Raw genomic sequence first — 15807 nt, 5'->3', positions numbered from 1 at the left:
TGGTGGTACTAATCACAGGTACTGCAAAAGCCGACCGCACGGTGCTCCTGTTTGCTACTAATCACAAACCAATTTCGTACCCAATGTAGTGGTACTACGCACAAGTAAAAGCGACCCTTGGTGTTCTCCGCGTGGTGGTACTAATCACAAGTAGTTTCATGGTTCTAATACAATCAACCCTTGGTCGCCCCTTTTAGTCGCCTCTCGCGACAGGCAGGGGATACCGTGGGTGTATTATTCGTCAGCCTCCCCCACCCACAGGGGGGGTGTGTTTGGTCCGCGAGAGGTATTTTATTTCCCTCAAGTCCGCCGGCAAGCCGGTTAGGACCCCCCCCCCTATCCGCCACCTGGGACGCGCCACGTGGGAGTATCACCTCTCCCCCTGCTATGCCTGCGTAGCAGGTTCGTGGAGACGGTGAATGAGGTACATCTGGAAATAATTCAAGTGGCGAAGACTTAAATGAAAGTGAGGATGAGGTCTTACAGCCGCCACGTCCGAAGCGAACGAACGTAAATAAAGCGCCTAGTAATCACAGAGTTTGGGAAGACGAGACTATAACAAACCAATTCACGCCAACCGCTTTAGCTTCGATAGCAGTAAGTCAGGAATTCAGAATGTTTCACTGACGTAAAATTCTTCAGAAATTGACATTTTCAAAAAATTGTTGTCCGTGTCTGTGGTGTAGTGGTTAGTGTGATTAGCCGCCATCCCTAGAGGCCCGGGTTAGATTCCCGGCTCTGCCACGAAAATTTGAAAAGTGGTACCAGGGCTGGAACGGGGTCCACTCAGCCTCGGGAGGTCAATTGAGTAGAGGTGGGTTCGATTCCCACCTCAGCCATCCTGGAAGTGGTTTTCCGTGGTTTCTCACTTCTCCTCCAGGCAAATGCCAAGATGGTACCTAACTTAAAGCCACGACCGCTTCCTTCCCTCTTCCTTGCCAATCCTTTCCAATCTTCCCAACCCCCACCAAGGCCCCTGTTCAGCATAGCAGGTGAGGCCTCTGGGCGACGTACTGGTCATTCTCCCCAGTTGTATCTCCCGACCCAATGTCTCACGCTCCAAGACACTGCCCTTGAGGTGGTAGGGGTGGGGTCCCTCGTTGAGCCCGAGGGAAAAAACAACACTGGAGGGTAAGCAGATTAAGTAAGAAAGTAAAAAATTGTTCCCTGTACCTTGTTTTGAGGATTATCATACCAAAAAACATTACTAAAAGTGATGTTTCACAATTTTTGTGCTCAAACTAGTTGTTTGATGTCTTGTTAACATACTATGTTAAATTCATCCATTTCATTCAAATATAATGCCTCTTGAGGGTTGTTTTGCAAACATGTGCAATAACCTAAATTTTGGGGCGCGCAGTGGACTAAGAAACCTGACTCTCAAAGGGTTTCTGGAACCTTCCTCTCCGCTATAAAATCTGGGAACTTTTGGTCTATGTTGTCTTTCGATAGCTCCAGTGAAGAGGTTTAGAGTGTGTTCTTAAAGGAGGCAAGGGGCTAGCCTTGCCCATCTCCGGAAGGCCCACCAGCTTAAGACAGCTCAGACATCTTTTAATCAAGTAATAGCTGCAGAAAGCTAAATGGAAGGGAAGGTTTCAGAATTCTTTCTTAATGTAAAACTCAATCTTTTAATGTAAACGTTCTGTTATTGCGTATCACAATACTTGCTCATTAGAGAACAGCACCTTCCAGGCAACACTCGCCGCCAGTAATGTGTTCCCGGGGTCTGGGGGTGACTACCGGTAGAGAGGGACTTGTAAGACAACATGGTGTGATACACGCGAGATGTTAAGATGTCTCACGAGCATCAAGCTCGACAGGTATGTGGAGTCTGAGTTTTATCATGTAGTTCAATTATGAAGTGTTTCAGTGTATGTAATCAATGTTTATAAACTAATATGCATGATATTTTATGCATTATTGAGATCCGAGTGATTATTTCTGCTCAACTTTATGGAAAGCGTTATACAGTCCACTCAGTAACTTGTACCAGACCACACAACATTTTGGTCATCACCGGACCCGGATCTTTAATAATCGTGTGTAATTCGTGACAATGCAAAGTAAATCTACGACAGTTACTCTCACTTCACTCATCGTGTCCATACCAGTACTTACATCACACCACGTGCCGCGGAAGACGCAGTAAAAGCTTAGCACAAGGCTGCGAGTTTTTTGTTACATAAATCACATCAAACTACTGTAAGTGGTCCAAAACTGGCATGGCTCACGAGCACGTTAGTGTCCGAAAGCATCAATTCGACTACTCAACACGACAACGCAGTGTGTGTAGTCCAGGGTTCATCTTATCAACATGACTAAAAGGCGAAGGATGCAGGGAAAATGAGAATTATACAGGTCAGATTTACCTTTGTATTATTTGTTATCCTTTCCATTCCGAGATGGATAAGCAGCAACTACAAAGATTTGTAAAACAAAGAACCAGTATTAAGTTTCGAATAACAAGGATAAGCACATTCGTTGATTCATCCCATAGTGTACACAACTTGCATGAAATCGGAGTGCGCTATGAAACATTAAGTGATTTAGATAGTAAATATGATGCCATTCAGTCTCAGCTAGAGGTGGAAGATGTGGCCACTGACCAGACTAAGGATAGGTAGAATACGGAAACGATCATATATAGTTTGAAGGCTAGGATGCAAGAAGTATTATTCCCAACACAAGCTCACAGTGCAAGTAGTCGCAGTTCAGCTTACAGAACCATTATTTATAGCACCAATTTAAGGTTACCTGCAGTCAAGATGCTCATATTCAGTGAGAACTACGAAGACCGGTTATCGTTTTCAGATACTTTTAAGGCCACAGTTCATAATAATGCAAGTTTGGGAACAACGAAAAGTTTCACTATTTGTTAGGAGCACTGCAAGACCAAGCCAAGGAATTAATTCAAAACCGACCTACTACTGAAACCAATTACATCGAGATCATCGGCCCCTAATGGTACGAAATGAAATGTCAAATTAAAAGTTCAAAATCATCCAGTGACCAAAATAAGAAAATGTCATGAAGAATAAATGGATGGCCATAAACCCAAAAAACAACCCAGTGGATACGACTCAAAAAATCATAAATAAAAATATTACTAACCAAGGGACCACTTATAAAGCACAATCCTGAATCGAGGATGCTTGATGTCTAAAGGGGTGAAAAATCAAGGTCTAAGGCCCCTCAGAATGGTATTTATAGCTAACAAAGTAGAACCATGGTATCTGTCACGTTGGGGTACTAATCAAAAGTAGCGAAGAATCACGGTGGTCCACACATGATGGCACAACTCACAAGTATTGTACGTCGTACAGGTACAGCAGGCCTACGGTGTTTCTCTCACAATGGCGCCACTCATTGCCAACGCAAACCGATGAGGTTCCTCACCTAGATGTACTAATCACGGGTGCCGGTATTCCCGTGGTGTTCCTCACATAGTGGGTACTAATCACAGGCAACGCAGTGATGATGATGATGATGATGATGATGCTTGTTGTTTGAAGGGGCCTAACATCGAAGGTCATCGGCCCCTAATGGAACGAGATGAACGACATGAGATATGAAGTTAAAATTTTAAAAAGTATCCACTGACTAGAGTTTAAAAAAATGGTGATGAAGAAAAATGAGGGTGAGATTAAAATAATCAGTGGATCTAGTACACAATGCCTTATTTTCTAATAAAATAATCAAAAATACAGGAAAACTAAGGAATAAGGCATTGACTGGTATTACAGATATATACACATAATTTACGTTAGACATTAAAATAACACATCAAAATATGCAACACAAACTAAAATGCAGTCAATGGGATAAAAGCGCAATTGACACAAAAAACACTAGGACAAAGGGCATTATCACACACGATAAAACAGACCACTATCCCTCATAAAGAGGATGAAGAGGTCTACTGACTGCTCGTCATCTCGGAAGATAAGGGAGATTGTACAAGGAAGGTTAAGACTACGGCGCAGAGCGACCAGGTCCACACACTCCGTAAGGATGTGTACCACGGTAAGATGGTTGCCGCAGGTACACACCGGAGGGAGTTCTCCTTTAAAAGGATGCGAGTGAGTCAAGATACCGTGGCCGATCCGAAGACGACATAATACCACGGCTTCCCTCCGCGAATCCCGAAGGGAAGTCCTCCATACCTTCGTTGTTCCTTTGATCGCTCTCAGCTTACTGGGAAGTCGAATGGCCTGCCACTCCATCCAGGCAACGCAGACCCACGGTGTCGCTCATATAGTGGTACAACTCACAGGCAACGCCCAGACCCGCGGTGTTGCTCACATGGGTACGACGCACGGGTACTGGAAAACCACCAGGCCAGGCTCTATAGGCCTACTGCTACTAATCACAAACCTATTTCGTACCTAATATAGTGGTACCACCCGCAAGTACAGGCAACCCATGGAGTTTCCCGCGTGATGGTATTAATCAAAAGTAGTTTCATGGTTCTAATTCAATCATCCCTTGGTCGCCCCTTTTAGTCGCCTCTCACGACAGGCAGGGGATACCGTGGGTGTATTTTTCGTCTGCGTCCCCCACCCACAGGGGGTAAAGAGAGAGAAAAGGAGAAAGAAAGAAGGGATCCGTCATTTCGAAAAATCAAGTAACGGACGAAGAAAGGCAAGGGCCACGAAGGGCGTGAAAATGAAAGACTCCCTAGGCCTCGAATGCTCTTAATACCGTCGCGGCCGGAAAAGAACAAGAGTGGACCAAGGGAGGTCGGATGATGATGCTTGATGATGCTTGTTGCTCAAAGGGGCCTAACATCGAGGTCATCGGCCCCTAATGGTAAGAAATGAAATAACAAAAAATTTCAAATTAATCCACTGACCAAAATAAAATAAAAAATGTCATGAAGAATGAATGGATGGATGGACATGAACTCCACAAAAAACAAAAAAACAGTGGATCAGATTCAAAAAAAAGATTGTAAATAATAGTATTACCGTCCAAGAGACCACTCATAAAGCACAATGATGCTTGATGTCTAAACGGGGTAACAAAATCCATGTCTAAGGCCCCACAGAATGGTACATGTCGCGAGAAAAGTAGAACCATGGTATTTGTCATGTTGGGGTACTAATCAAAAGTAGCGAAGACTCATGGTGTAAATATTTAAGATCTGAAAAGAAATAAAGGAAAGTTGAAGGGAAGAAATAAAACTGACAATTTTAGAGTTTCAAATCAAGCTTTCGATTTTCGTATACCCACCCATTCATGCCCGCACCTTCTTTTACCCCTGTAAACCACATTATCCCCGTAACACATCCAATACACAATTACATATTTTATGAGATGATGCTTGTTGTTCAAAGGCGTCTAAAATGCAGGTCACCGGTCCCTCATAATAGTATTAATCACTGGTAAACCAGAACCCTGGTGTTCGTGCTATAGTGGTGCTAATCACAGGAAACGTACACTCATGGTGTTCCTCACATCAAGGGACCACTCCCAATCAACGCAGAACTCTGGTGCTCCTCACATAGTGACATAAACACAGGCGCCGATATTCCCGTGATGTTTCTCAAATAGTGGAACTAATCACAGACAATGTACACCCATGGTGTTCTTCATATAGTAGTTCTACTCGTAGGTAACGCTGGCCCATTCTGAATACAGGAGAACCAACAAATTCCAGCGCAGCGTACGACACCTTTCGTCGCAGGGACACTAGTTCGCGCAGCGTGCGCCCAAACCCCGTCTCAGAGGAATACACACGGTGATACGGACCACAGATGATGATGATGATGATGATGATGATTGTTGTTTTAAGGCGCCTAACATCTAGGTCATCGGCCCCTGATGGTACGAAATGAGACGAAATGCAATGAAAAAATAAAATCCAAAATCCTCCACTGACCAGAATTCAAAGCGTGAGGACGAAAAATGAACGGATGGATATGAATTTAAAACAACCAGTGGAGCCGATCCGCAATGCCTCAGTCTCAGAAACAGACGGAAAACAACAATAATGCTGACCAAGGGACTGCTTCTATAGCTCAATACTGAATCGGTGATGCTTGCAAGCTAAAGGGGTCCAAAGTATAGGTTATCGGCCTCTCATAATGGTACTTATCGCCTGGAAAGTAGAACCATGGTATTTGTCATGGTGCGGTACTAATCAAAAGTATCGTAGACTCGCGGTATTCCACACATTATGGTACTACTCACAGGTTATGAAATTCGCACATGTAATACAGACCTATGGTGTTCCGCACATAGCGGCGCCATTTACAGGAAACGCAATCCTATGATGTTCATTACGCAAGTGTACTAACCACCAGGACTCGCACTATCCCGTGGTGTTCCTTATATAGTGGGTACTAATCATAGGCAAGCCAAAACCCTGGTGTCCCTCATATAGTGCTACTAATCACAGGTACCGTAAAAGCCTGACCGCGCGGTGCTCCTGCGTGCTACTAATCACAAACCAATTTGGTACCTAAAATAGTGGTACTACGCGCAAGTAATAGCGACCCATGGTGTTTCCCGCGTGGTGGTACTAATCATACGTAGTTTCATGGTTCTAATCCAATCATCCCTTGGTCGCCTCGTTTATTCGCTTCTTAGGTCAGGCAGAGGATACCGTGGGTGTACTCTTCGTCTGCCTCCCCCACCCACATGGGGTTGTGTGTTTGGTCCGCGAGAGGTATTTTATTTCTCTTAAGTCCCCCGGCTAGCCGGTTAGACGAAATGAAATGACAAACAATTCAAAAATCATCCACTGACCAAAATAAAAAATGTCATGAAGAATAAATGGATGAACATGCACCCAAAAGAAACCAGTGGATCCGACTCAAAAACAGATCATAAATAATAGTATTACTAACCAAGGGACCACTTATAAACCACAATCCTGAATCGAGAATGCTTGATGTCTAAGGGGTCCATAATCCAAGTCAAAGGCACCTCAGAATGGTACTTATCGCTAATAAAGTAGAACCATGGTATTTGTCATGTTGGGGTACTAATCAAAAGTAGCGAAGACTCACGGTGTTCCACATGTGATGGTACTACTCAGAAGTATTGTACGTCGCACAGGTAACGCATACCTAAGGTGTTTCTCACAAAATGATGATGATGATGCTTGTTGTTTTAAGGGGCCTAACAGCGAAGGTCATCGGCCCCTAATGGTACGAAATGAAAGAACAAAAATTACAAAGGCATCCACTGACCAAAATAAAAATAAAAAATGTCATGAAGAATGAATGGATGGACAGGAACCCAACAAAACACAAAACAAACAAACAAAAACAAAAACCAGTGGATCGGATTCAACAGAGAACGAAAATAACATTATTACCGACCAAGGAACCACTCATAAAGCACAATGATGCTTGGTGTCTAAAGGGGGTGCAAAATCCACGTCTAAGACCCCACAGAATGGTACATGTCGCGAGTAAAATAGAACCATGGTAAGTGTCATGTTGGGGTATTAATCAGAAGTAGCGAAGACTCACGGTGTTCCACAAAAGATGGTACTACTCACAAGTATTGTACTTCGTACAGGTAACGCAGACCTATGGTGTTTCACACACAATGGCGTCACTTACAGCCAACGCAAACCGATGAGTTTCCGCACCTAGGGTACTAGTCACGGGTGCCGGTCCCAAGGGCCCCGTGGTGTTCCGCACATAGTGAGTACTAATCACAGGCAACGCAGACCCACGGTGTCGCTCATATAGTGGTACAACTCACAGGCTACGCCCAGACCCGCGGTGTTGCCCACATGGGTACAACGCACGGGTACTGGAATCCACCAGGCCAGGCTTTTTACTGCAACGAATCACAAACATATTTCGTACCATATTAGTGATACTACTCGCAAGTACATGCAACCCATGGTGTTCCCCGCATGCTGGTACGAATCAAAAGTAGTTGCATGGTTCTAATTCATTCATCCCTTGGTCGCCCCTTTTAGTCGCCTCGCACGACAGGCAGGGGATACCGTGGATGTATTATTCGTCAGCCTCCCCCACCCACAGGGGGTGTGTGTTTGGTCCGCGAGAGGTATTTTATTTCCCTCAAGTCCGCCGGCAAGCCGGTTAGGACCCCCCTATCCGCCACCTGGGACGCGCCACGTGGGAGTATCACCTCTCCCCCTGCTACGCCTGCGTAGCAGGTTCGTGGTTTCTCACAAAACGACGCCACTCATAGGCAACGCAAACCGAAGGTGTTCCTCACCTCGTGTACTAAAGACTGTCACCGGTATTCCCGTGGTGTTCCTCATAGAGTGGTACTAATCACAGGCAACGCCCAGATCCGTGATGTTTCCCACAATGATACTAATCACGGGTACTGGAAACCCACAGTGAGCCACTCTGCTACTACTAATCACAAACCTCTGGTGTACCTAATATAGTGGTACTACTCGCAAGTAAAGGCGACCCATGGTGTTCCCCGCGTGATGGTACTAATCAAAAGTAGTTTCATGGTTCTAAGACAATCATCCCTTGGTCGCCCCTTTTAGTCGCCTCTTACGACAGGCAGTGGATACCACGGGTGTATTCTACATGTGCGTCCCACACCCGCAGGGGGTAGTGTGTTTGCTTCGCGAGAAGTATTTTATTTCCCTGAAGTCCGCCGGCAAGCCGGTGAGGACCCCCCTATCCGCCACCTGGGACGCGGCACGTGGAACTAACACCTCTCCCCCTGCTGCGCCAGCGTATTAGGTTCGTGTTTGTAGTTTAGAAATTCTCTCCCTGTTTGCTTCCGATTTAATCCGGATCGAAATTGTTTACGTGAGAGATTTTACCAAACTGAGTTACCAGCGTTTGTCTAAGTACCGAGATTTCTCATATGAGATTTGTAGTCCAGTTGTAGATGCAATTGCACGAAGGTTTTCCAGGGACTGATTTGCTCCTTGACTATTGTTGGATAGAATTACCAGATCATCTGCAGAAGCCAAACATTTTATGTGAATGTTATCTTTAACTCGCTTACTGAGTACCATTGCGTGTGTTTCTTTCTCTAGCAGAAAACGGAACAGTAATGGAGATAAGCCATGTCCTTATCTATAATAATAATAATAATAATAATAATAATAATAATAATAATAATAATAATAATAATAATAATAATCAAAATCGAACTACGTATGCTGGGTTTGAATTTTATATACTATATTACACTTAAAATACTGAGGACCACTCAATATAAGGAACTTACCTGAATAACCCTGGAGAAGTCTCGTAAGTTGAAGAGATAGTGGGACTTGGCAGGAGTTGGCAGCAAATTAGCTCTTGCCTGTTTAAAAACTGCCAAAGTTCCTCCTACAATTTCAACAATACACGGGTCAAAATCCTTACTGAATCCCCTGTTGAAAAGAGAAAAAAGTTTATTACAGCAGAGTGAGCTTCCATGTCTTCCAAACTGTGATGTCTTTAAACCAATGGTCGCAAAAGCCTTCATTTCAAGAGTATTAACGAAACTTGAGGAGGTTCAGTATCGAGAAAGTTAGCCGACCTGCTAAAAATTTTATTTCCAAGATACGCCACGTAGAGGCCTTTCTCACGTGCATGTTTATCACAAATTATACCTCACTTGGAAGGTGGCAGTTGGACTTCAACCCTGTTGTCAAATACCATGTGGTTCAGCTTGTCGGTCTCTTACTTTTAGAAAACATTGTAATTCTGTCAGAATGAAAGAGACAGGAATATTACTACGCACGTTCACGGGGATCAAGCCAGGAGAACACATCCAGCAACTGTAAGAACTACGGACCAGGCACTTTCTTTCTCGACAGCTAAGTTTGCATGTGCTGCGTGGGTCAAGTCTGTCCATTCCAAGAAAGCTGGATTGTTTGAACGACACGTGCCATGCAGTTTCTGTCTTCCCCAGACTGACAAACGTCGAGGATGACGACGATCTGGTTCTTTAAAGGGGGCCTACCATCTAGGTCATCGGCCCCCATGGTTATGAAATGAGATGAAATATAAAGACAACTTAAAATTCCAAAATTCATCTCCTGACCAGAATTAAAAACTTGCTGATCAAGAATGAATGATTTCAATATAATCAACGGTTCCAAAGCGCAGTTAACACGAATAAACTAAGAAAAAGAACATTATTCCACGCGATAAGAAAAAAGACCACTATCCCTTATAAAGCGGATACAAAGGATACAAAGAAGGTTGGACCCACATATGCTCCAGGAGAACACTAGTAAGATACCACGCATACTACAAGATATCAGCGAGGGAAATCTGGATGAGGCCATAGCAGGAATAACGGAATTCGTCGAAGAAGGAAATGCACCAAGGGAGGACACCAGGAAAGCGAAAAAATGGTTCGACAGGGAGTGTTACATTGAAAGGCGAATTACACTAGAAAAATTGCACATAGCTAGGAGAACGAAAGACAAAAGAGACCTGGAATGCTACCAGACAGCGAGGAGGAAATTCAAGGCGCTACTAAAGCTGAAAAAACGGGAATTTAGGGCAAAGGAAGACGAAAAGCTTGTAAAGGATGCTGAGAAGAACCCTTATAAGGCACTCAGACCACGGCAGCCGCGATTTCCAGCAGACATACCCATGGAGACCTGGGAGAATCATATGAGAGGTGTGTTAGCCCTTAAGGAAACCAGACCTAAGTTAGAGGAGAGGAAAGTGATAGAAAGAACTACAATCTTCACAAGTGAGGAAGTGAGAAAGGCCATCTCAACAAGCAAGGTAAACAAGGCAACGGGAATAGACGGACTTTGCGCAGAGCATCTAAAAGCTACATTACCGTACCTAGAACCAGTGTGGACAATGCTAATGAACAAATGCGTGGAATCTGGTAACATACCTAATGCATGGCGGAAGGCAGTCATAAAGATGCTATATAAAGGACAAGGGGACACAAGCAAACCAGAATCTTACAGAGGGATAGCCCTGGAGTCGGTGGCATTTAAAATACTCACCAAACTATTAGCAAAGAAAATAAGTAACCTGATGGAACCACTGTTACCTGATGAACAATTTGGATTCCGGAAAGCGAGATCCACCCTGATAGCGGCGAGCTGCCTGCTAAAGGACATACAAGAAAGAACACAAGCCCACGGGAAGAAGTATGTAATCTTCATTGATTACACCAAAGCATTTGACACTGTCAATAGAAAGAAATTAATCGAGAAACTGGAAAGCCTCGTCGGACGATCGGATATGACGAATTTAATAGCTAATATACTAGCGGCAAACCAAGTGCAAATCAGTGACGGGGTATCCCAATCAGACTGGATAGATCAGACCATCGGAGTGCTACAAGGGGACCCCTTGAGCCCTTTATTGTTCAATGCGCTGACCCAGGATCTCCCTACAAAAATCAAAGAGGGAGCACAAAATGTAAGCATATACATATATGCGGATGATATGGCATTAGCCGCTGATAACATAAAAGATTTGCAAAACGGAATGGAGCTTGTCACGCAATGGGCGGATGACAACGAGCTAAGGATGAATTTAAAGAAGACAGAATTAATGGTATTCAGGAGAGGAGGACGCTTATCGAAAGGGGACTACATTGTATGTGGGGGACACACATTAACACCGATAAACCAGTTCACGTATCTAGGGATCACACTACAAGTCTCCGGGACGACCTTCTCAGTACACATAAAGAAGAGATTAGCTGCTGCACTTAGAAGCATAAGTGAAATCAAACATCTGCAAAGAATGTCGCTGGAGACGGCCATGAAACTTTTCCAAGTCAAGGTGCTACCAACGCTCACATACGGATTAGAAGTAATATGGGAGTACCTATCATGTAACAAGCTACGAGATCTGGAAAGCATGAAACCGAGATACCTTAAGAAGGTCCTAGGGGTATCTAAATTCACCCGATCCCGGTACGTATATGTCTTAGCACGGGAAACCTTCTTGATAGAGGATTTAAGATTACAAATGCCTCTACAGCCAACTCCGGCATACGAGGAGCTGTTACGAGAACTACGGGAGAAAAGGGACTCGATCGAGGAAAGCTTTTACAGTACAGACGCACTGATAAATAAGGATTGGATGAAAGATGATGATGATGATGCTTGTTGTTTTAAGGGGCCTAACATCGAAGGTCATCGGCCCCTAATGGAACGAAATGAATGACATGAGACATGAAGTTAAAATTTTAAAAAGTATCCACTGACTAGAGTTAAAAAAGAATGGTGATGAAGAAAAATGAGGGTGAGATTAAAACAGTCAGTGGATCTAATACGCAATGCCTTATGTTCTATTAAAATAAGAGAAAGTACAGGAAATTGAAGGAATAAGGCATTACCCAGTAATACAGATATTAACACATAATTTACGTTAGACGTTCAAATAACACATTAAAATGCGCAACACAAAATAAAATGAAGTCAATGAAATAAAAGCGCAACTGACATAAACAACACTAGGACAAAGGACGACATCACACACGATAAAACAGACCGCTATCCCTCATAAAGCGGATGACGAGGTCTGCTGACTGCTCGTCATCGCGCAAGATAAGGGAGATAGTACTCGGAAGGTTAATACTACGGCGCAGATCGACCAGGTCCACGCACTCCGTAAGGATGTGTACCACGGTAAGATGGTCGCCGCAGGTACACACCGGAGGGGGTTCTCCGTTCAGTAGATGGGAGTGCGTCAAGATACCGTGGCCGATCCGAAGGCGACATAATACCACGGCTTCCCTCCGCGAAGCCCGAAGGGAAGTCCTCCATACCTTCGTTGTTCCTTTTATCGCTCTCAGCTTATTGGGAAGTGGGATGGCCTGCCACTCCATCTCCCAATGAGACATAACCAGATGTCTCAGCTGAGAGCGAATATCACTTGCTGGAACCTTGAAAGGCAACGGGGGCAGTGTAACTGCCTCCTTGGCAGCCTGATCTGCTAACTCGTTTCCCTCTATGCCCATGTGGCTGGGGAGCCACACAAACGTAATTCTGGTGCCGGCATCCGAACACCCGGCCAGCAGGTCCTGGATCTGCTGCACCAGAGGGTGTCGAGGGAAACAGGTATCAATAGACTGAAGCGAACTCAAGGAGTCAGAACACACAAGAAAGTGTCGGCGCTCATTGTCTAGTGCGTACCGCAGAGCCTCACAGATAGCATAGAGCTCTGCCGTGTACACACTACAGGTATCCGGGAGAGCAAAAAGAAACCGATCATTGTCGACAACGAACGCACAGCCCACCTTCGTATCTGTCCGTGAACCATCCGTGTAAACGACGACTGAACCTGGATAGCGGCCAAGAACGGACAGGTAGATCCTCCGATAAATCGAAGGGTCCGTGTCTCCTTTCGGGCCAGTGTGCAAATCCAGGATGATTTCAGGTCGTCGCACAACCCACGGAGGTACCCCACTTGGTTGTCTGACAAGGCAAGGAATCGAAGGTACGTCAAACAATTCATAACTGCTATCCAAGCGTAAGGATTGGATGAAAGAGGAATATGAGTTGAGACATTTGGTGACACGCTTTGCAATACACGGCTTTCATCACCGTATCTGTGCCAAGAAGTCCTACCACCGGGCCAGCCAGGAGTGTGTATGTGTACTGTGCAAAGAACAGTGTGATACATATCACGTAATGAAGTGCATGAAGAGAACAGTCTCTCTGAAGCAATTTTGCTCTGAACAAAGTGCTCCTTAAGCGAATTGTAATTTAATTGATGTAATATGTAAATTTTGCACATTGTGCGCAATAAAATTTATTATTATTATAAAGCGGAAGACGAGGTCTGCTGACTGCTCGTCATCTCGCAAGATGAGCGAGATGCTACTCGGGAATGTCAGCCTATGGCACAGATCTACCAGGTACACGCACTCCATAAGGATGTGTACTTGTGGCGATCACGAAGGGATGTCCTCCATACCTTCGTTATACCTTTCATCGCTCTCAGCTTATTGGGAAGTGGAGTGGACTGCCACTCCATCTCCCAATGGGACATAACCAAATGCCTCAGCTGAGAGCGAATATCACTTGCTGGAACCTTGTAAGGCAACGGGGGCAGTGAAACTGCCTCCTTGGCAGTCCCATCTGGTAAATCGTTTCCCTCGACACCCATGGGGCTTGGGAGCCAGATAAACGCGATGCTGGTGCCGAACTCCTGGCCATCAGGTCCCGAATCTGCTGCACCAGAGAATGCCGAAAGGAAACAGTTATCAATAGACTGTAGTCAGCTCAAGGAGTCAGTACACAGAAGAAAATGTCTGCCCTCATCGGGCAAGGACAGTGCGTACCGCAGAGCTTCACGGATAGCATAGAGCTCCGCTGTGTACACACTACAGCTTTCCGAGAGAGCAATAAAACTTATCAGTGCCGACAACGAACGCACAGCCCACTTCCGCGTCTGTTCTCGAACCATCCGTGTAAACGACGACTGTACCTGGATAGCGGTCAACAACGGACAGGAAGAGCCTCCGACAACTCAAATGGTCCGTGCTTACCTTCGGGTCAGTGTGCAGATACAGGATTATTTCAACGCGTCGTATTATCAACAGAGATACCCCACTTGCTTGTCTGACAAGACAGGGAACAGAAGGTACACCGAACAATCTGACTGCTATCCAAGTGTATTCCAACCGGACACGTTGCTCGAGGACAAGCAGTGTACAGCAAAAGGTTGCCATTCTTGAATACGCAAGGATAGCTTGGGTGAAGTGGCATCTGTCGCAAATTGCAGCACACGACAGAAGGATTTGTAGGCGCATCAGGTGTAAAGGCGGCCCACCAAAATCAGCGAGCAGGCTGTAATGGGGCTTGTTCGCAAAGCGCCCGTCGCCAATCTAACCCCGCTGTGGTGGATGCTATTCAGTTTCACAAGGACGCTTTGTCTTGCTGAGCCATATGCTTCACTGCCATAGTTTAACCTGGATAAAATATGTACCCTATAGCATCGTAGGAGTACCGTGCGGTCAGCCCCCCAATTGGTGCTGCTAAGAAACTTCAAGAGATTCAGCTTCTTGGTGCATTGCACTTTTAGCTGCCGCACGTGTAGTTCCCACGCTAATTTGCTATCGAAAAGGAGCGCAAGAAATCGATAAGTGTCAACTACGGGAGGAGCGGCATTTGCTAAATAAAGCTCAGGATGTGAGTAAAGAGTGCGTTGCCGGAAAAAAGTGGACAACAGAGGTCTTTGCGGTGGAAAACTGAAGGCCATGTTTTAAGGTCCACTGTTCCACTCTCCTAATAGCTTGCTGTAATTGCCGCTGTGCGACTGACATATTACGCGAGCTATAGTGCAGAGCAAAATCGTCCACATATAGCGACGGCGTTACTGTTAAACCAGCAGCAGCGACAGTACCATTTAGGGCAATCGCAAACAGAGTGACATAAGAACCGTTCCCTGTGGGACACCATTTTCTTGAACGTGGTATTGCGAGTATGCCCTCCTAACTCTGACATGAAATAGACGGAGGGACAAAAAAATCGCAATTAATACCAGCAAGTTACCTCGAAATCTCCATTGATGCAGGACTAAAATGATACCATATCGCCATGTGGGGACATAGGCCTTTTTCTAAGTCAAAGAAAACAGCCACCAAATGCTGTTTGTGGAGAAAAACATCATAGATAGAACTCTTCGGGCGTACCAGGTGGTCAGTGGTCGAGCGAGCGGCTGGAAAACCACATTGGTACTTGATGATGATGATGATGTTTGTTGTTTAAAGGGGCCTAACATCGAAGGTCATCGGCCCCTAATGGTACGAAATGAAAGAACAAAAATTGCAAAGGCATCCACTGACCAAAAGAAAAAGAAAATATGGCATGAAGAATGAATGGATGGACAGAAACTCAACAAAACACAAAACAAACAAACAAAA

General features: G+C 44.9%; 1 protein-coding gene across 1 annotated transcript in view; it reads right to left on the bottom strand.

Moving 5' to 3' along the window:
* The window catches only part of Dhc36C (Dynein heavy chain at 36C), a 911918-nt gene that overhangs the window by 506657 nt on the left and 389454 nt on the right, over window positions 1–15807 (bottom strand). The window contains exon 26 of the mRNA XM_068227203.1: window positions 9190–9337. Within this exon, the coding sequence (XP_068083304.1) occupies window positions 9190–9337 (148 nt within the window). The remainder of the gene's footprint in view (window positions 1–9189; window positions 9338–15807) is intronic.

The sequence above is a fragment of the Anabrus simplex genome, chromosome 4 (assembly GCF_040414725.1).
Source record: "Anabrus simplex isolate iqAnaSimp1 chromosome 4, ASM4041472v1, whole genome shotgun sequence".
NCBI classification, from domain to species: Eukaryota; Metazoa; Arthropoda; class Insecta; order Orthoptera; family Tettigoniidae; genus Anabrus; species Anabrus simplex.
Note: the sequence above shows the minus strand (reverse complement) of the source record. Positions and strands in the feature narration are given on the sequence as shown.